The sequence below is a fragment of the Lampris incognitus genome, chromosome 16, assembly GCF_029633865.1.
Source record: "Lampris incognitus isolate fLamInc1 chromosome 16, fLamInc1.hap2, whole genome shotgun sequence".
In the NCBI taxonomy this organism is placed as follows: Eukaryota; Metazoa; Chordata; class Actinopteri; order Lampriformes; family Lampridae; genus Lampris; species Lampris incognitus.
This window is the reverse complement of record NC_079226.1, coordinates 13,303,662-13,325,161: the sequence shown is the minus strand read 5'-3', so window position 1 is coordinate 13,325,161 and position 21,500 is coordinate 13,303,662. Positions and strand designations below refer to the sequence as shown.

Genomic DNA, 21,500 nt, shown 5'->3' with positions numbered 1-21,500 from the left:
TTGGATAGCTGTGTAATTTCTGTTATTTGCCTGATGCTTTTTCAATTTTCAGCTTTTGTTTTAAGTGTTTGATTCAGCAACACATCTGCTATTTGCCACCAGGCAATTATGTCCTATCACTATGAATGATTAGTCTAAAATCGTCTCTTAGTATTACTGCATGACAACTGAAATGCAGTTTAAGCTTCAAGGCTAGCTGCCTGCAATATCACTGTTTGTATTCTACCTCCACAACACACTAATAGTATTCAACATTGACAGATGAACAGGTCTGCCTGTATCCTTCAAAGTATGAGAAAATCTGTCCTGCTGTAGAACAGACTTGTTGGTTTTCTGCTGGAGTTGTACTCTTTGACACCAATGATACGGGGTGCCAATTTGTATAATTGGGGCATTTTAATTATTTTTGCCTGCCTACTGTGCACCTGGGTTTATTACAATAACTGTATTATCTATTTTCAGCTGAGCATTCAATTATGCTCATATCTAGTGCAGCAGACTAAAGAAAAAAATGTGTGGGATTTTATTTTAACTTCCGGTTCTGAAAGAGTACCAATGAGCTCACAGTAAGTTCCGATAACACATAGATAAGCTATAGATAAGCATTAATTCAACCGTACAACTGCAATGGCAGCCGTATCTGCTGAACAAAAAACATTTCACCCACCTTCAGCTTTAATAGAGAGAACATTCTACACAGTGAAAAATAAAAATGATGATGTTGTGACTTTTCAATAGAGCTGACTGTATTACCATTGTATTACTACCTTGCCAAAAACAAATTGTAACCCAAATGGAGTTACTGGGTGTCAGGCTGGCCTAGTGGTGAGTGCAGCTGTCACATAATGAAAGCTGCAGGTTCAGTTCCACCATCGGTGAGGTGTCCTGTTGAAATGGACAACACTATGCTTGTACCTGCTCTCACATTTTGAGTTGTTCTGAATAACAAAATTTTTTTGTAGCCTTGCTATATGCAGCACGGAAAGCAATGTGTCAGGCTGCAGGCAGACTCAAGCTAAGATGAATTAGGGGAAGGCAAAACGAAGTTGATACTTAAGCTAATGGCATGTTTCAAATGAGTACTAGAATACAGGGGAGAATATTTTTGAACTAATAATGCCCCCCTTGTTTTTTTGGGTTTTTTTGCAGGAAAATATAGCTGAACACATTCCGCGGGACAAAAAAAAAATGTGATTGCAAAAATGCCTCTTGTGATATTCGCTCAACTTGTCAAGATTATTTGTTTTGGTCCCTGACAGAAATAATTTACATGATAGAAAATATAAAATTGATAAAAATAAAAATAAAATTAATAGCACTATCAAGATCAAGTGAAATGACAAAATTTGGCTCCGTGTTTGAGACAAGACCAAAAGTGTCAAAACGGCCATACTACTAAAACACTGGTGGGGGGGTTGGATGTATTCACAACCAGGTAAAGGATCTAAGATAGACAAGAAAAATTTTGAAAAAATCATATATATCTGTGTGCACATTTAGTGGTCAGGATGGGTGCTGTACTAGCAGCATAATGATAGTTATTATCTGCAACTTCAAAAATAATTTTAAGTATTAATGCTGATATTCTTATGATAACAATCACTAACCAGTCAAGGTTAGACAATTCAGTGAGACATAGAAAAATATCTGAAATATGTCTTATTTCCTTATTCTAAAAAAAGGGTTTTAAAAATATATTCTTTCTGAAGTCTGCTTCCTGCTTAGTCTAAGTTGTTTAGCCTATTGTCAGAAGCATCGATTTGCGTTCAGGCTAAATCATTTTAATATAAACAAGCATTTTGGCAGTTTATGGCCAAAGCTGTATGTCACGCAGTAATGCATCCATCCCTCAGTTCACACAAATAGACTTACATATAACAAGCTCAGCCCAAGCCATAGTATAGCCTTTTGTTAGACCTTATCTCATGACTGGTGTGCAGACACCTTTTGCCATCAAGCCCTAATGCAATTTCAGGATGGTCAGCTCTGACGATGCTGCCTCGAATTCTACGAGTGAGTTTGAATTTGTGAATAAGAGAGAGGTCCCTGCCACTTTGAGTGGTTGGACATGGCAGATCTTATTTTAATCTACTGCAGTGGAAACGGGGAGGTTTCCAGGCGAGCTGTTCATGCCTGGAGACTGAAGACAATATGCTGCAAGATGTGGGAGAGAAAATTGAGCCATCCCACAGCCAGCGGCCAGGCTTTCTAAGTCTTCTTCTGCCTAGGAAGAGATTTGAAGAGATTAACACACTAGCATTAGCTCTGATACAAGCAGAGGATTGAATTAATTAAAGATTTTGCTGGGCTGTGTTCTGTTCACGTGGTGCAGTATTGAAATAATCACCCCTGTTAAGATTGGAACCTGTCCAAATAAGCGAGCTATGAATGCTCTATTTTTACCTTCTTGCTTGTTTCAGTCAAGCTCATGCTAATGTGGGTGCTAAAAAATATCAAGAGAATTCTTGTCTGGAAGCTGTTAGAAAAGTAGTTTACATATTTTGCCTGAAATGCCCCTGGGGACTTAGTTTTGCTTCAGAACTGGTTTAGTCCCTTGTCCTCATTTAGGAAGAAAAGTTTTCAGTGGAAAGGTTTGGACCAAAGTTAGGGCCGAATTTAGACTGCCAAATCGGCAATACCTCGTGTAAAATGTGTAGTCACAATTGTGATTTGAGGAAGGATGTGGAAATAACTTTTTTTTTTTCTTGTACAGATTATGACTGAAGCAACTTTTGATGTGATGATAGTGGGTTCCTGTATGACTGACTTGGTAAGGTGAGTAAACTTAACCCCGACTTAACCTTATCTGAAACAACATACAAGTGGTACATTTCCCATAATCCTCTTGTATTTCACCAGAATCTGAACCAGAATCAGGTTCATTGGCCATGTAGGTTTGCATGCACATGGAATTTGATGCCGGTTTCGTGGCTCTCACAGTGTACTTAACATAGAATAACAACACAACAACACAACAATCTTCAGATATACACAGATACATAAGGGCTAGTTTGCAAGCTTCTGCCAAATCTCGGCTCAGGAAACTGCTCTGCTTCCTCAGGTAGGCTCAACAGGAAGCAACGCATCGGGCAACTTTTCATTGCCATATTAGGACCCGTGTTTTAAAAGGCTTTTCTTGTATTATTAGTGTTCCTCACATCCAAATGTTGTGTAAACACAGTTATTGCTTGTTTCTAACATGTTCCATGATTTTTGTTAACCACCAACATTTTCCCTCATGGACCTCTTTTTTTACATGCAAGCATGTGGAAAATAAGGGCTCACATTGTGTTTCCATCATGACTTGAAATGGACAGCCCAGTCTTGCCTACACAAGAACAGGGGAAGTGGTCTAAATTTAACTAATCCTGTCTTGTCAGCATCTTTACAAAACACAAAATGTTATGACCCTTAACTCCCAGATGAATGCACAACCTATCACAAGGTACCAGTGTTTTGTCAAACACCTTTAAGACATGCGACAAAACTTTTATTAAGACTAAGGAAATAAGGCTTCTCCCCAGTATAACGTGAAGGTTCCTGAGCTTCCTCTGCACATTTTCAAGATAAAATCTCTGGCTGCCCTAAAATTTGAATTTTAGGTGTGTCCTATGTCAGTATTACTTGCATGCAAAACCATATCACGATTTAAGCAAAAACTAAGTTATCAATCTAGTCATTGATGGATAATGCCAACATTATTATCATATTAAATTCAGCTTTAACTTTCTGCAAAATTCAACTGGTTAATATAATCCCGTGTAATTACTGTTTACTAAAATGTCGACGTTTCATCATGACACACTTTTGGTGAGATCTGTTGAGCCACATACCGTCCTTTCCCACAAGCTGTTAGTCATTATCCCAAGTATATTAGATGAGTTCAAAACAATTTGTCAGCCTCATTTACCATAAGCTTTATAAAAAAATTTCACAATCTCATAGGGGACTGAGCAAACTGTCAGCGATGCTGGAAACCGTAGTCAGCGTAACATCTAGTGTCTGGACTATCAGACGTTCTAATCTACTGAGCATCAAGCCAACTAGAGTGCTAAACAATGACAGATTTATTCATACTTTTTACTTGTCAGACACCTGTTTTTATGTAACCTCAAGACTGAATCACTTGCATCACGGTACTATTTTGTGATGATTCAAAGAAATTGATCGGAAAATACACCTGGGGGGAAAAAAAATGCTTTTGGCCTCTTTTTCGCAGCATCGCAAAGTTTCATATTCTACCCATCATTCAAATCTTTGCACAAGACCGAAGTTATTAAAAACATGTGGTGCACTGCCATTGGCAGCATTTATTTGGATGTTCATTAGAAATTCAGTCGGGGGCTTTGTGCTTTGAAGGGCAGGAGTTGTCAATTAAGAGCCTAATATGTTAACGGGTAATGGCCTGTTTTTGGATGGGGTGTGTTTGCGTTGGGCCTTCTTGGAGGGAGGTCGGAGCGGGGATGGGGGGGGGGGCTTGGAATACATTTGCAGCCCTTCAAAGTGATATGCATGACTTTGAAGTTAGAAATCCAGTTGTCTTGAAGTACCAATGTTTAGGTGGCTGTGCAACTGGCTGACAGACAGCAGGGCGAAGTTCTGCCCCCATGTCTGTTCACTGACTCACTCGCTCTCTCTCTCTCTGTCTCTCTCTACCACTCTCTATCTCTCTCTCTCTACCGGTCTCTGTACCCCCTCTCTCTCTACCACTCTCTCTCTCTACCACTCTGTCTACCACTCTCACTCTCTCTGTCTACCTCTCTCTCTGTCTACCTCTCTCTCTCTACCTCTCTCTCTCTCTACCATTCTCTCTGTCTACCTCTCTCTCTGTCTACCTCTCTCTCTCTACCACTCTCTCTCTCTACCACTCTGTCTACCACTCTACCTCTCTCTGTCTACCTCTCTCTCTCTACCACTCTGTCTACCACTCTCACTCTCTCTGTCTAGCTCTCTCTCTGTCTCTCTCTACCACTCTCTATCTCTCTCTCTCTACCGGTCTCTGTACCCCCTCTCTCTCTACCACTCTCTCTCTCTACCACTCTGTCTACCACTCTCACTCTCTCTGTCTACCTCTCTCTCTGTCTACCTCTCTCTCTCTACCATTCTCTCTGTCTACCTCTCTCTCTGTCTACCTCTCTCTCTCTACCACTCTCTATCTCTCTCTCTCTCTCTCTACCACTCTCTCTCTCTACCATTCTCTCTGTCTACCTCTCTCTCTCTACCACTCTATCTCTCTCTCTCTACCACTCTCTGTACCCTCTCTCTCTACCACTCTCTCTCTCTCTACCACTCTCTCTCTCTCTACCACTCTCTCTACCACTCTCTCTCTACCACTAGCTCTCTCTCCCTCTCTCTCTCTCTCCACCACTATCTCATATCTCATCTCTTTCTCTACCCCTATCATGCACATATACATAGACACACATCTTCTATTTGATGTTGGGCTATAATGCATTTGTTTTCGCTCGTATTTTACGGCATGTTGCTTGATTATAAGAGGCTTATGTCTGATTGTCTGCTATCTGCAGTGCATAAAGAGGAGGTACTCTTTGTCTTTCCAAAGCCTATCTTCGTCGATAACCCGCTGCCAAAGCCAGACAGTGCCCCCTACTGCCACAGTTCCCCGAGTCACTGCCTGCCGAGTGATTTTTGCCTCTGTGTGTACCTGCAAAACTAGTTTCTTAACTTATGGGAAGTTTGTTAAAAAAAAAAAAGGAGTCCTTGGACAAGACAACATCATTCAACTTTACATCTTCTCGTCCAGGATTTGACAAAAAAAAAAAATACACACAAGCTCACTGTGTAATCTTGTGTAAAGATCATAATTGGTAGTTTTACACCATGCTGCATTTAAGCATGTATAAGCTTTAGCCATGAACCTTCATGTTACCCCAATAGGGAAAACAGCCCTGTTCTGCAGTGTAATCCAGTGAAAAGAGGGAAAAGACTCATAGCTGGTTCACTAGATCCTTTCAGAGAGCACCGTGTAGACAGGTCTAACGGTGAAGAAATAATAGTACCAAGAGCCGACCCACATCCTCATCATCATAATCATCACCGTCATCATCATTATCATCATCATCATCATCATTCCATGGGAAGGACCCTGAAAGTGATAGATGATGGATGATACTGGTCACCCTGTTGCTACGCTGCACTTAAATGACAGAAATTCAAACCCAAGTCAAAATAACATGTGTAGGCCTCTGTGGGTGTCATGTGTATTTTGGCCTTACTGTACCTTCTTCCTTCTTGTTACTATTGAGGAACTAAGAGAATGTATTTTTACTGTTGGAGATAGGAAACTTTGTGCTTCATGTATGCCGTTATGAGACTGTATCTGTATCTAGGAAGGGAAAAAAAATCAAGTGTTGTCCAAGTCATTCCCACACTGAAAGTTGTATATATTTTTGTAAAGGTGCGACTGATCTCCAGCCAGTAAGGGAACATTTCTAAATAGGAAAAGAGGATCTGGAAATCAGAACCAGGCTCAAAGTAAACACCTCACGTCACCGAACACCTGTTTTGGCCCTCTGGTTTGGCGGCTGAAAATGGAGGGAGACTGTACTTTAGCACATAGCTGCCCTGTTTGTTTTGCATGTTCAAGACAGACAACAATAGCCAAGTGTCTCTCTGGGCATGAACGGGCGTGGGTGGGTTCGCATGAGACTTTTGCAAGTAGATTTATCTTATCTATCAGTCATTCACTCCCAATTGGCCATTGGCCAAGAAGGAGACTTTAAATTTACTTTGCTGAAACAGCTGCAGTAAGTGAGGAAGCCTGCTTTCGTGTGTGTGTGTGTGTGGTGGCCTGCACGTGTGCACGTACGTGTTTACTCTCATGCACTCAACATTTATCCTGCTTCCTTCTCGCCACAGTGCGTTTTAGCCGCACTGATCCTAGTTCCTGTGTTGGCTTTGTGTGTGTGTCTGCCACTCTGATGATTAGCATCAGTATCTAAGTTACTGGAAATCCTGAGATTGAGTGAATTTACTGTTACACCGCTTCTCTCGCTCTCTCTCTCTCTCTCTCTCTCTCTCTCTCTCTCTCTCTCTCTCTCTCTCACACACACACGCTTGTTTTTCTATTCTTGACCCTCATTGACCACATTCATTCCCTACTACCCCCTAACATTGAGCATCCATACTACATGCCTAACCTTAACCCTCACACTAACATTAACACTAATCCCGTTTCAAACTGCAAAGGAAGTATGCACTCACAAACAACACAAAGCTCAGTGACTAGGGCGCCATGCAACACATATACACGATGGTGATTTGCTTGACCGAACTTACTCCTTGTACATAGACTAAATCATTCTCTGTGAACACTGCTTAAGGATAACACATCCTATGACATCATATGCTTGGGAAGTAAAAAACCAGGAGACTACAGGAGGGAGAGCGAGTGTGTGTGTGCAGGCGTATAGGAAGCATTACCGCTGTAGTGGTGTGTCAAGATAGTTGTGTCCTCACGCAGTGCTTAATAGCACATTTAGTAACTGCAGAACTGGCTCTCTGAACAGGAGAGACTGTTTTCTATGTAAATATGAGTTATTCTCTCTCTCTCTCTCTCTCTCTCTCTCTGTAAATATGAGCAACACCAGTTACTTCATATTTCAATTTTTAATGGGAAGTATAGACCATCGACACTTCCTGGATGTGCACATTAGCAGCAGTGAGATTTCCCTTTAACTCTGAAACCCCAAGTCCGTCCATCCGTCCATTTTCCAAGCCACTTATTCTAATTAGGGTTGCGGGGATGCTGGAGCCTATCCCAGCGGTCATAGGGTGGCAGGTGGGGGACACCCTGGACAGGTCGCCAGTCCATCTCAGGGCAGACACATTCACACCTAGGGACAATTTAGTACAGCTGAGTCACCTGACCTACATGTCTTTGGACTGTGGGGGGAAACCCACGCAGACACGGGGAGAACATGCAAACTCCACACAGAGGACGACCCCCCCCCCAAGGTCGGACAACCCCGGGGTTCGAACCCAGGACCTTCCTGCTGTGAGGCGGCCGCGCTAACCACTGCACCACCGTGCCGCCCCTAAACCCAAGTCCTAACCCTGAATTGACCCTTGCCAAAATGTCCTCACTATCACGGTTAAAAGTTAGAAATTCAAAGTGGTCCTCACAAATTTAGCGGAATAAGAACACACACACACACACACACACACACACACACACACACACACACACACATGCACACACACTAAAACAGAGAATGGCAGAAACTGGTTAAAAACAAATTTATGGCAGCATTTTGCCATCAGCAGACCCCCTGGCTCCGAGCCGGGCTTGGTCTTGGGCCAGACCACAACATCTTGACTTACAGTATGAGTCTGTCTGGAACTCTGTTGTCTCTCCCCCATATTACTCACCACCACTTCTGCTGCTTTGATTGGAGGGAAGATTGAATGGACAGTGCTCCCTGAGGGCACCCACCTGTGGTATGGCAGCCCTCTGGGGGCGGGGGGGGGGGCAGGACTGCACCCAACCCATCGGATGAGTCAAACTTTGTGAAGTGTTGGCAGCGTCGAGTTGAGACAGCTCTGGGTCACGGTTGTTGCATCATGAGAACCCGTAAATGCACCAGCGCATGCACATCCAAGCTACAACCCATATGAGGGACCTCCGAAGGGGATGAGGCGGTTTTTTAAACCCATCAAGGACGTCTCGGTCTTTCTTCCTCCTGTGTGAATTGTTAGTAGATCCCAGTGTGGTGTGGAGGTCCGACAGAGAGGTCGTCTTTGTGGTTCTGTCCGTTCGGGTCCAAGTCTATTTCAAGTCCACCAATCTTTGTATGTCTCTTGTGCGTATTTTCCTCTGATGCATAAATAGCACTTTGTGCGGGTAGAAAGTTCGTCTGAGAGAGATAACTGGATGTTTCGCTGCCATGGGGCGCAGTTAGCCCCTCTCTTGCAACTAGTTGTGCTCAGAAATTTTCATTAGGAAAAACTAACAATGCAAAAAGTTATTTCAGGGATGGAAAGCATGAATTCTGACTAAGGAAACAAAAACTGCACCATCAAAGTACTCCTTCAAGGAAAGAAGCCTCTTTTTCCCCCCGTTCATTTGTAAATCCTGCCGGGGGAAAATATGTTGTGTGTACCTGCTTGTTATTTGTTTTTTTGTGCTCAGTGCCTGATTTTCTTCCAGTCAGGCACCAAGGCTACCCAAGGCAGGAGAAACCATCCACGGCCACAAGTTCTTCATCGGTTTTGGAGGAAAAGGGGCCAACCAGTGCATACAGGCTGCAAGACTTGGGGCCAAGGCCGCCATGGTCTGCAAGGTATCAAACGTGCTGCTGCTGCAACGCGTGTTTGCCTTTTTTTTTTTTTTTTGTGAATGTGTGTGAATGTGTGTGTTTTGGTTCTTCCGATCTGTTATTTATTCACTTTTTTAGGCTACTTTCACAGCAAGAGAAGATTATGAATACTTGACATTTACCTCCCGTGGTCGGCAAGCCAGTGAACAACTCCCGCCGTAAGCCTTCTAGCTCCATTCACACTCCAGTCAGTCATCTTATCATCACATCGACTCTCCATCCCTCATTTTCTCTTGATCAATACCATACTGCATGCATATGCCCGCCCACGCTTCTCCGCCTTCAAAAAAGCCTATTCCCATACAACGCAACCCCGAGTCTCCAATCAGTAGGCACAGAGCGGCCTTTCAACCTGAGCACCAAAGCACCGGAGCCCCACCTCTGTCAGAACAAAGAGGGCCCGATCGATAACAACCCAGTGCGGGAGGAGCTCTCTGGGCAAGGGGAGAACCCAAAAATAGGCACCCAGGCTTGTCAAAAAAGACAAGGAGACGAAGGAGGGCCGCTCTTCAAAGAGAACGGGGCCAAGCAGCCGCGTCGAGCCCAAACCCGGCATCGCAGGCGGTGTACGAGTGCCCGGTGTTTTGGCACATTTGTGTGGAAAGCGTGGGTTCGAAGTGGATGCCTCGGGGCAAGGTAAGGGACCCCCCTCCCGCACCCCCCAGCCGGTTTCAGATGTGGACATTCCCTGTGCGGATGAAGGAGATCAAGAGAGAAAGAAAGAAAAGGGGGAGAAGAGAAAAACGGAGGGGAGGTGGACATGAAGAGGCGTCAAGGCGGGGTCGTCATATCTTCAAGGCTTGGCGCAGCTGGTCGTGTGTATGCGTGTGTTCGTCGACTTTTGTGTGTTCAGCCCTGCGCGTTTTCGGCGACGGCACGATGCCAGTATGCCGGCAGGGTACGAGAACATCCAACCCAATGGAGGTTTGAGTATACCATTCTTCAGAAGTTGCCGCTAACCAAGTCTGACCCCGCTTGACTCCCTCTTTTCTCTAATCGTTTTGTGTTCTGTCTTTTCTAGGTTGGCAAAGACTTCTTCGGAGACAACTACATCCAGAATTTCAAGGACAATGGTGTTCACACAGGTGAGACTGTTTTTTTTTAAGTCTTTTTTAATTGCTTTGACAAATCAGGGGGCTATTTTCAGTTCGGACAGCATGAATGCCACTTTTTTTTGGGGGGGGGGGGGGCTTTTTCTAATATTTCCTTGTTATCAAGATCTTCAGTTATCTCCAGGAATAGTTTTTCTCTTATTTTTGAATCACAAGACAAACAAAATGTGTTGAACAAAAAAAAAAACAAAACCGGGAGTGATTATTACATTATCAAGGTAAAACTGGGTTGTTTTCACTGCACATGTCAGGTTCAGGGTGCTCTTGGCTTTTTTGTTTTTATTTTTATTTTTCATAACCAGCGAGTTCTGATCTGAATCCAACATCAGCCACTTGTCGGGTGTTACGTGTTGACACTTAGTCTACCATGGAAAAAAAAAGAAAGGAAAGAAAATAAGTGTAAAAGAACAAAAAGAAAATTTCAAATTCTTCATCTTACAAGTTTCGCCTCTCTGAATAGCTTGCTGTTTTCCTCTCTCTGTCTCTGTCTGTCTGTCTGTCTGTCTGTCTGTTTCTCTCTCTCTGTCTGTCTGTCTCTCTCTCCCTCTGTGTCTGTCTATCTGTCTCTCTTGCTCTCTCTCTGTGTCTCTGTCTCTCTCTGTCTCCCTCTGTCTCTCTCTCAATTGAATCTCTCTCTCTGTCTCTGTCTGTCTCTCTGTCTCTCGTTGCCTGTGTGCAGAGTTTGTGAAGCAGACCTCTGATGCAGCCACAGGAGCGGCCTCAATTATTGTCAATGATGCAGGTAAACACTTAATGCTGCGCGTGTGCATAAGACCTCATAAGACCTCTCCGAAGTGTCATGTACATGCTAGCAGCACACACAGACAAGAGTGCATGTGCACCTCCAGCACACTTTCTCTCTCTGTTGAGATACAACATCCCTCTCACACTCACATACGCTATACAAAAGCATGCAGTTCATCGACTCGCCACTGGTCTCCAGCCATCCATTATCTGAACCGCTTATCCTGCTCTCAGGGTCGCGGGGATGCTGGAGCCTAGCCCAGCAGTCATTGGGCGACAGGCAGGGAGACACCCTGGACGGGCCGCCAGGCCATCACACAGGGCCGACACACACATACACACACACACACACACACACACACACACACACACACACACACACTTATATCCTCAGTATAAAATCTTAAGTGCACCTGAAGGTGCTGCTGAGAATCTGCAGGTTCCAGTCTATGACAAAGTGCAACTTGCACCATGCTGGAAATGCAACCTGCTGATGCAGCAATATGCCTCAGACTGATGTGTGCTTGAACGCAAACAGCTTTCTCACCGTTTCTACGTGGCTGTGCACAGGAAATTGTTTTAGAAGAGAGGCTGAAGATACCTGATGCATGCACATGCCACGCACTTGCGATATTTAATCTTTCCAATGCGGACAGCTATCTGTAAATGGCTGCCAGCAGCAGATGGTCTTTTCCATTAGCTTGAATTCAGTATTAAAGGTTAATTAAATCTTCTCTTTTTTAAACTGTCTTCTGAATTGATCAAAAAGAAAAGTTCAAGGGCACAGGTACATGAACCAAACAGGAACTGAGAGTATTGTTGAAGCGTGAGAAAAGAAAAGAGTTTCTCTGGGTAGTTTTAGATGGGTATGTGTCGAGCTCTTGTCCAGCCTTGTCAGTGGGTTTAAAGTGTGTCTGGATAGCATGGTCTCTGGGGCTGTTGGTCTCTAATATGGTCTGGCTAGCATGGTCTCTCAGGCTGTTGGTCTCTCAGGCGGTTTTCATGGGATCAGACTATGAAGTGTATTCGCATTGCATTTGAAGACGAGTGGGGTTTTTTTCCCTCTCGTTTTTCATAACAAATGATTCACATTTTGACCCGGAGGAGTATGTTACTGAAATATCACTTGACACAGCTCATCCAGGCCATTAATAATGAGCTTTTTTTTTTTGGCACTGAACAGATCTCGTCAAGACAAAATTATTTTCACCCAACTTAAATCACCCGTCTATTGCTTCATTTACCCTTGGTTTTAGCCAAGAATGATGAAATGTAGAGTTCCCGGGTATTTTCACATTAGCGTGCAGTGGCTGTTCCGTTCACTGCTATTTTGGTGTGCCTCCTATCCACGGGCAGGTGAGAATGCCATCGTGATCGTGGCCGGTGCCAACATGCTGCTGGACAGCCAGGACCTGCAGGACGCTCGCCCTGCCCTCATCCGTGCGAATGTACTGGTGTGCCAGCTGGAGATCAGCCCGCAGTCGTCCTTGCAGGCACTTCGAATGGCACGAGAAAACAACGGTCAGTGCATGTAAATGGTGCTGTATTTATGGGGTCAAAATGGAGGCCGGCTACACGGTTCCTCTCCTCTGTACTTGTCTATCTTAGTTACTCTGACACACACCATTTAAAGTCTTACATTAGCCTTATGACCGATCCTACAATGTCATTTAGTGTGCACATTTAGTATCTGTGTGATTGGCTGATGGAGTCAGTGGGGTGGGTAGGAGCACGGCGATATTCATTTTTCTTTTCTTTGCGTTTTTGTACCTCACATCTGCTTCTTTCCAACTCTCTCAGGCGTAGAGGCCCTTTAATCTTCCCCTCTAACCTCATCAGGGATAAAAAGAGAACACAAAAGGAAAGGATGGAGATTTGTTTTAATAGGGCGGCACGGTGGCGCAGTGCCTCACAGCAAGAAGGTCCTGGGGTTCGAGCCCCGGGGTAGTCCAACCTTGGGGGTCGTCCCGGGTCATCCTCTGTGTGGAGTTTGCATGTTCTCCCCGTGTCTGCGTGGGTTTCCTCCGGGGGCTCCAGTTTATTCCACAGTCCAGAGACCTGTAGGTCAGGTGAATCGGCTGTGTGTGTGTGTGTGTGTGTGTGTGTGTGTGTGTGTGTGTGTGTGTGTGTGTGTGTGTGTGTGTGTGTGTGTGAGCCCTGTGACGGCCTGGCGGCCCGTCCAGGGTGTCTCCCCGCCTGTCGCCGCCCAATGACTGCTGGGATAGGCTCCAGCATCCCCGAGAGCGGGATAAGCGGTTTGGATAATGGATGGATGGATGGATGGATTTGTTTTAATTTGGGTTATTTTGCCTCCCTCGCCACAACACTTATGCACTGAAAAGTTATTCCCTCATTAAAATCTCCCCACCATACTAGTAACCAATCCCTGCCAGCCAGGGGATCTGCGGGCTATTTTACATTCCCTCCGTCTCCACGTCCATGTATAGAGATGACCAGATGACCAGGCCACCAAGTGAAATCATCTCTCACCGCATCCTATTATTAGAAGCCCTCCACGTCACTCAAGACGTCTGGGGTGCCTCCTGTGCCTGTCATCAGGGCCCGTCGCCGATAATCACGCTCTATGGGATGCCAGGACGGAAGAGTCGCCACCATAGCGGTGCTGCAGATGGGCTACCCAGATGGCCTCACACGGCACCATCCTCTCCGACATCCTCCCTCACTGCGCCGCCCGGTGGGATTACACCGTCTGAGGCTCGGCATGCGGCAGCGACGGGAGAGGCGACACGAGGCGAAGCTGTCCGCCAAGCACGCTGCCCCGACGCGGCGGCAGCAGAGCGTTGCGTAAATGGCACTCTCGGGGGGGTGGGGGTGTGTTAATGGCTGTGGCGGAGGGGATTCGATGATGCGGGGGGTGGGGGGGGGGAGGTTGCAAGACGAAGCGCCGCCTCGGATAATGCAAATGTCAATATTCAGACGCGTACGCTGTGAATTTCGAGTCCTGGGGATGGTTTTGTTCACGTGGACCCATCAAGGACGTCTCGGTCTTTTCGCACTTAAACGCTTCTGAGAAAAAGTAGGGCTGTAGTGTATGTATATGAGAAGGAGTGTGGAATAAACTTCATCCCCGCAGGCCAAGAGGAAGGAACTGTATAACCTGTGTAGTCTTCCATTTTCCTCCTCCATCCAAGAAGCAGCTTTTGTGTTTCTCACCAGATGCAATTAGAGCTTCTTAAAACCCTTTCAGATACTCACTGGTGACTCATCTCGTGTGTGTGTCTGCGTGTGTGCGTGCGTGCATGCGCTTGTGATCTCATTTGAAAAAGCTGTTTCCCTCTGCTTCTCTCTTCCCCCGATTCTCCATCCACTTTTCTCAAATCCACCAGCACACCCCCCACCCACTCAACCCAACCCCAACCCCCCCCCCCCCACCCCGAAAAACAGCTGTGCTCAGAAGTTTTCCCCGCTTCACCCGGTGTGCATGGCAGATCTTAACATAAGCTTGCATTTGGACCAAGAAAAAACTTGAAAAGCCCAGACTCCTGGCACGCGCACGCACACACGCGCGCGCGTCTGTATATGGACACACACATGCCAGACATGACTCGTTCTGGCGTGTGCGGATCACGGTGTCGCCACATCTGTCGTAGCAGCTGTGTGTGTGTGTGTGTGTGTGTGTGTGTGTGGATGGAGGGAGTAGTGTGGTTTTCTTTGCAGCTGGTTTCTCACACCTGGAGAAAAGGAAAGAAAAGCGGGGCGACCTGAACCCGACCCCCCTGACAGGCGCGGGAGGGGCCCGTTACGTCAGCAGGACCCGTTCCTCAGCGCGCCGCTGCGGCGGAGGAGGGCGTCGGGCCTCGGCCCCGGCACAGCTGCCGTTGCCGCGGATTGATAAATCGGCACCCGTTTCAGCGCTGGGGTGGTATTTGGGGTGTAAGGCTTATCAGCGGCGCACCGATACTTCTTCCCGTCGGCGGCGGTGACGCGGCATGGATGACGCGAACGCTCGTGGTTACGCCACAGATGGCAGATTGGAAAAGAAGAGAGATGGAGGAAAGGGTAAAAAAAATAAAATGTAACAAAATGAAATAATAAAAAAATATGATAAAGATATAGAAATAATAATAAGTATTAATAATAATATAATTTAAAAAAATAATTTTTAATTAATTAATTTTTAATTTCATTATTTTGGGGATTTCCCCCCTTTTTTTCGCCCCAATTGTATCCAGCCAGTCACCCCACTCTTCTGGGACGGCGGTGACGCGACGTGGATGACGCGAACGTGCGTGGTTACGCCACAAATGGCAGATTGGAAAAGAGAAGGGAGATGGAGGAAAGGGTAAAAAAAAAAAGTAAACTAAAATAATAAAAAATAATATGATTAAAATATATAAATAATAAATCAAATAAAAGGAAAGCACTGGGCTTTCCTTTGTTTTTGGTGGGGATCCCCTCCCCCCCTTTTTCTCCCCAATTGTATCCGGCCAATCACCCCACTCTTCTGAGCCGGCCCGGTCGCTGCTCCACCTCCTCTGCCGATCCGGGGAGGGCTGCAGACTACCGCATGCCTCCTCCCATACATGTGGAGTCACCAGCCGCTTCTTTTCACCTGACATTGAGGAGTTTCACCAGGGGGACGTAGCGCGTGGGAGGATCACGCTGTTCCCCCCCTCCTCCTCGAACAGGCGCCCCCGACCGACTCGAGGAGGTGCTAGTGCCGCGACCAGGACACACACCCACATCCGGCTTCCCACTCGCAGACACGGCCAATTGTGTCCGTTGGGACACCCGACCAAGCCGATGGTAACGCGGGGATTCGAACCGGCGATCCCCGTGTTGGTAGGCAGCGGAATAGACCGCCGCGCCACCCAGATGCCACACTGGGCTTTCCTTTTAAATGGCACTTTAACTGCGAACTAGCCAAAGGTCAGGTGGTGTTAAAGAAACGCTTCAGGGGAAATGATGATGGCTGACTATTGAGAGGAGGAGGAGGGAGAGTGGTCCTGGAAATGTCACAGATCTTGTACATGAAGTAAGGCTTGGGCGCACACTGGGCGGTAGCCTTTTTATTTTTGTTTTTTTAGCAGCTCTGAATGAGTCAGCTCGGTGTGTGTGCTTTCATCTCGTACTGTAGGAACGTTGTGCAGGCTTTTGTATTCCGCGGACCCGTCCCTCCCCTCCGGCGACCCCGTGACTCAGCCCGCCGGACCGACTATCTGGATGGACAGCATCACGGATGCGGCCCGGGGAACACGTGCGAGCCCGGGTCTCGTCTTGCCGTCCCTTTCTGCTGGTAATAAAGCGTCTTCATTCCTGTTAACGGCGCGTCATATCACCACACGTTGCAGGGCCCGGATAAAGAAGGGGGAGGAGAAGGGAAGGAGAGAGGGCTCCGGTTAACTTCAGGCGGGCAAACTTTTCCTTCGATACGCAGAAGAGAAAAGAAAATGGTGAAAAATAATGTAGCCGGTTATTTTCTTGCCCGGTGCGGGATTCGATACGAATTGTTCTGCATCACAAGGCGACATCACTAACCGCTCGGCTAAAGAGTCAGATTTGTTAGCTAGGGGCTAACGTGTCTTATTAGTAGTTTACAGTCGTCACCCTCCCCGGAGGCGCGCTCTCGCGCTTTGTTATTCCCGCGCTCCGAAGAGACTTCTGAGGATCTGCACACTTCCGGATCCCACCGCTGCCACCAATGTAACCGGTTATTTTCTTGCCCGGTGCGGGATTCGATACGGCGCGTACTGCACCACAAGGGGACACCGCTAACCGCTCGGCTAAAGGGTCAGACCCGTTAGCTGGGGGCTAACGTGTCTTATTAGTAGTTTACAATAATAAATAAAATGAGGGGCGATATGGAAGGATGCACGCGTTTTGTCCAAAACAACAGAAATAAAAATAAACACGCCCTTAAAATATCCCTCCCCTTAAAAATGGAAACCGGTGTGTTGGAAACCGAGGTGTGATTCGGTATCGAGAGGCGCGAGTCCCCGGTCCAGTTTCACACGGATCTGTGTGTGACGTGGGTTTTGGTGGGTGCGGGTGCGCGCGCGCGCGCGCGCCCGCGCGCCCAGCACAACTACAGCGCTCCGTGTGCGCGAGCGTGTGACGTGTTGTTTCCACTTTAACTCGCAAGCAGGCCAGCACCACCTCAAAGCACCAGGTGGCCAAAGCCCTGCGCAAACCCACGCAGCTGCTCTCTTCTGCGCCCACGCACGCAACACGCACGCACACACACTATAACCACGCAAAAACATTTGCGCACCAGGCTTTGATGTCACTAACGCAGAAACATACACTTGGCAACACACACACACACTCACACCTAATGCGAGGCCTTATTTTGTACACAGCGATATCAGAATTAATCGTTTCGTCAAGCTGGGCTTATCCTCACACATACACAGAAAGCACGGTATTAGATGCCTCCAGCTCATGAATATGCATGAGACGGTGATGCGCAACATGTAGAGAGGATTACTTCTGACAAAAAGTCTCTCTCTCTGTCTCTCACCCTCTCTCGCTCTCAAACACACACACACACACACGCACGGGGTCACAACTCACCCACACAGCAGTGCACTTGACATACATAAGGTTACGTACGTACTGTACCTCGTGTAGCACACACTTCATGCGCACGCACACACATACACAAAACATAGATGCGTATACAAGGCGTACAGCATGCGAGGCCCTCTCCACGATGTTATTTTTCCAGGAAATGCTAATTTGATCTTTAAAAGGGTGGCTTTTTATAGAAGCTTATCCACTTGAGCTTTGCCGGTGAGAGCAAATCCCCCGTGGTGGCCACTACCCTTTGTTCCCCTTTACACAGTAATTACAGTCACACTGGACCTGAAAAAAAAAGCATGGAAACTGATAAAGACTGTTACGCTATTGTAAAGTATGAGGTTGTAATAATTCAAAAGATAAGACTGTTTATCTGGAGGAGCCTCGGCGTTTTCGGTTTTTACCGATTTTCACCGGAAAATACCCGGATTTTTAAAAAAGGAGCAGGTCGGTTTAAACTGATTTTCACCCGGATTTTATGTTTCCACGGATCCCAAAGTTGTTCCTGTTCATGTGAGGTTATGTAACAGTGCCCTCTTGTGGCGACATTCGGCATGCTGGATGGCTTTGAAAAATAAAAACCTAAAACGCTGAGCCTTGCCTATTTTACACTATTAACAATGGAATAATAATTGGAACACTTTTTTTTAATGTACCGGAGGGTGTGCTCCAATTATCGGGGCATCACACTGCTCAGCCTCCTTGGGAAAGTCTACTCTAGGGTGCTGGAAAGGAGGCTCCAACTGATGTCGAACCTCGGATCCAGGAGGAACAGTGCAGATTCCATCCTGGCCGTGGAACAATGGACCAACTCTTTACCCTTGCGGAAGTGCTGAGGAAGGCTTGGGAGTTTGACCAGCCGGTCTACATTTGTTCTGTGGACTTAGAGAAGGCTTACGATCGTGTACCCCGGGGCACTCTGTGATGGGTACTGCGGGATTATGGGGTAACAGGGCAGTTGCTACAAGCCATCCAGTCCTTGTATAACCAAAGTGAGAGCTGCGTCCACATTCTCGGCACAAAATCCAACACGTTTTCGGTGGATGTCGGACTCCCCCAAGGTTGTCCCTTGTCCCCAATTCTGTTTGTGATATTCATGGACGGGATCTCAAAGCGCAGCCAAGGTGAGGAGTGTGTCCATTTTGGGAACCTCAAAATTGCATCTCTGCTCTTTGCATATGATGTGGTTTTGTTGGCTTCATCAGAACGCAACCTCCATCACGCACTGGGGCAGTTTGCAGCTGAGTGTGAAATGGCCGGGATGAGAGTCAGCACCTCCAAGTCTGAGGACATGGTTCTGTACCGGAAAATGGTGGATTGCTCCCTCCGGGTTGGGGATGAATTGTTGCCTCAAGTGAAGGAGTTCGAGTATCTCGGGGTCTTGTTCACGAGTGAGGGTAGGATGGAACAGGAGATTGACAGGCGGATTGGTGCAGCATCAGCAGTAATGCGGACGTTGTACCGGACCGTTGTGGTGAAGAAGGAGCTGAACTGGAAGGCAAAGCTCTCAATTTACCAGTCAATCTTCGTTCTGACCCTCAACTATGGTCATGAGCTTTGTGTAGTGACCGAAAGGGTGAGATCGCGGGCAAAAGCAGCTGAATTGAGTTTCCTCCATAGGGTGTCTGAGCTCAGCCTTAGAGATAGGGTGAGGAGCTCGGACATCCGGAAGGAGCTCGGAGTAGAGCCGCTGCTCCTTCATGTCGAAAGGAGCCAGTTGAGGTGGTTCGGGCATCTGGTTAGGATGTCTCCTGGGCGCCTTCCTTTTAAGATGCCTCCCGGGCGCCTTCCTTTGGAGGTTTTCCGGGCACGTCCAACTGGGAGGAGACCCCGGGTTCCCCCCAGAACCCGCTGGAGGGACTACATGTCCAATCTGGCCTGAGAATGCCTTGGGATCCCACAGGAGGACCTGGCCAGTGTTGCTGGGGAGAGGGACATCTGGAGTGCCCTACTTAACTTGCTGCCACCACGACCCGACCCCGGAGAAGCGGCTGAAGTTGAGACGAGAACAATGGAATATTTTCCAAAATAGCCTGTAAAATATGTTTGATATTGTTAGTACAATAAACTGTTACCTGCTTTTCCAACGTTATTTTGCTGAAATGGTTCTCTGGATTTATTATAATGAGCAGATGTGACCTGTATTTGCCTATTTGGATGAACTGGTACCATTTTACCTTTTGCTTTTCTTCTGTTATTACAGTGAAGACAATCTTCAACCCAGCACCAGCCATTCCAGACCTGGATCCCAATTTCTACAAATTCTCCGATGTGTTTTGCTGTAATGAGTCTGAGGTGATGAAGCACATACTCATCATGCTGTCTCACACACTCATCATGCTCTCTCTCACAACCACACACACACACACACACATACTAGAAACATTCAGAGTTCCCCCTGTTTATCAGAACATTTCTCAGTGTGTTATCCGGAGTCTTTACGCACACATGTGCACAAAACCAATCAGAGTTCCCCCTAACTTAATCATAACAGTTATCATTGTGTTATCCAGAGGCTTCATGCATGCGCGCGCGCACACACACACACACAGTTTCTGGTACACGCGCTCACATTTTTGCATTACAAATAAGCACCTTCACGTACAAGGTTGAAGCTCAGACCGAGACCAGACTTCGCCTTCACGTCAGCGGACGTAGCTCCGTCCTTCGGCGGATGTAGCTCCGTCCTTCAGCAGACGTAGCTCTGTCTTTCAGTGGGCGTGGCTCCGCCCTCCAGCAGACGTAGCTCTGTCTTTCAGCAGACGTAGCTCCGTCCTTCAGCGGGCGTAGCTCCGTCCTTCAGCAGACGTAGCTCGGTCCTTCAGCGGGCGTAGCTCCGTCCTTCAGCGGGCGTAGCTCTGTCCTTCAGCGGGCGTAGCTCCGTCCTTCAGCAGACGTAGCTCCGTCTTTCAGCAGACGTAGCTCCGTCGTTCAAACTTGGGGAAGGAGAAGCTCAGATGTTTGACACGGTGTGATGACGGTATTGTTCATGCATGCACATGAGCATTTCCATTAACGCACTTGTGTGTCCTGGGTCATGACCCCCACCCCCCGGCACATCAATAGCCCGCTGTAGAGTTCAGTCACACAGGTATAAAGGGGAGGGGAGGGGAGGGGAGGGGAGGGGGGGTAAAGAATATATTCCTGCTCTCCAACACCTTTTACGGTAAAAACCTGTGTAATGGAACCTTTCCAGTGTGGCTGTCAGCTGATGACAGATGGGTGACGGAGGCAGGGATTGATGGGAAACGTAGTGAGAACAACACCAGGGGCAGATGTGCCTTTCGACTGAGTCACCCGCCCCCTCTGGGGTAAAGTAGAGGCGAGTTTTGCCTGGGAGCGTCTTTTTCATGTGGCGACGCGGGGTGGAGAGAGGCAGTAACCAGGTGTGTGTGTGTGTGTGTGTGTGGGGGGGGGTGGTGGACATGAAAGGGAGAGTCGAAAACAGAAAGGACAAACACGTCTCTTCTGTTCTCTCTTTCCTTTCAGGGCTCAGATTATAGAGGTACAGCCAGCTCCTCACACGTGCTGCGTGCATGTACGCCGGCAATACACCTACACTTTCACTGGCGGCGCACTGTATATTAAGGAACGGCTGTTCGCTTAGTCAGTGAAAACAATACGTAAACAAACAGTCAGACGGGGGGATGATTCAACTTTCGAGTGCTCGGGAGGAGGCAAAGCGATCATCCGCGTTGGCGCTGGTGACTAAGAAAACAGCTCATTTTTCTTGTGTTTTGTTATGTGGCGTCTGACCGAAACAGGA

At 47.0% G+C, this 21,500-nt stretch overlaps 1 protein-coding gene across 2 annotated transcripts in view; it reads left to right on the top strand.

Moving 5' to 3' along the window:
* rbks (ribokinase) overlaps positions 1-21,500 on the top strand; it is a 70,679-nt gene that overhangs the window by 35,727 nt on the left and 13,452 nt on the right. For both annotated transcript variants that reach the window (XM_056296197.1, XM_056296196.1), the window contains exons 2-7: positions 2,714-2,775; positions 9,170-9,302; positions 10,360-10,423; positions 11,130-11,192; positions 12,551-12,715; positions 19,938-20,029. In XM_056296197.1, the coding sequence (XP_056152172.1) occupies positions 2,717-2,775; positions 9,170-9,302; positions 10,360-10,423; positions 11,130-11,192; positions 12,551-12,715; positions 19,938-20,029 (576 nt within the window). In that variant the 5' untranslated portion in view covers positions 2,714-2,716. The remainder of the gene's footprint in view (positions 1-2,713; positions 2,776-9,169; positions 9,303-10,359; positions 10,424-11,129; positions 11,193-12,550; positions 12,716-19,937; positions 20,030-21,500) is intronic.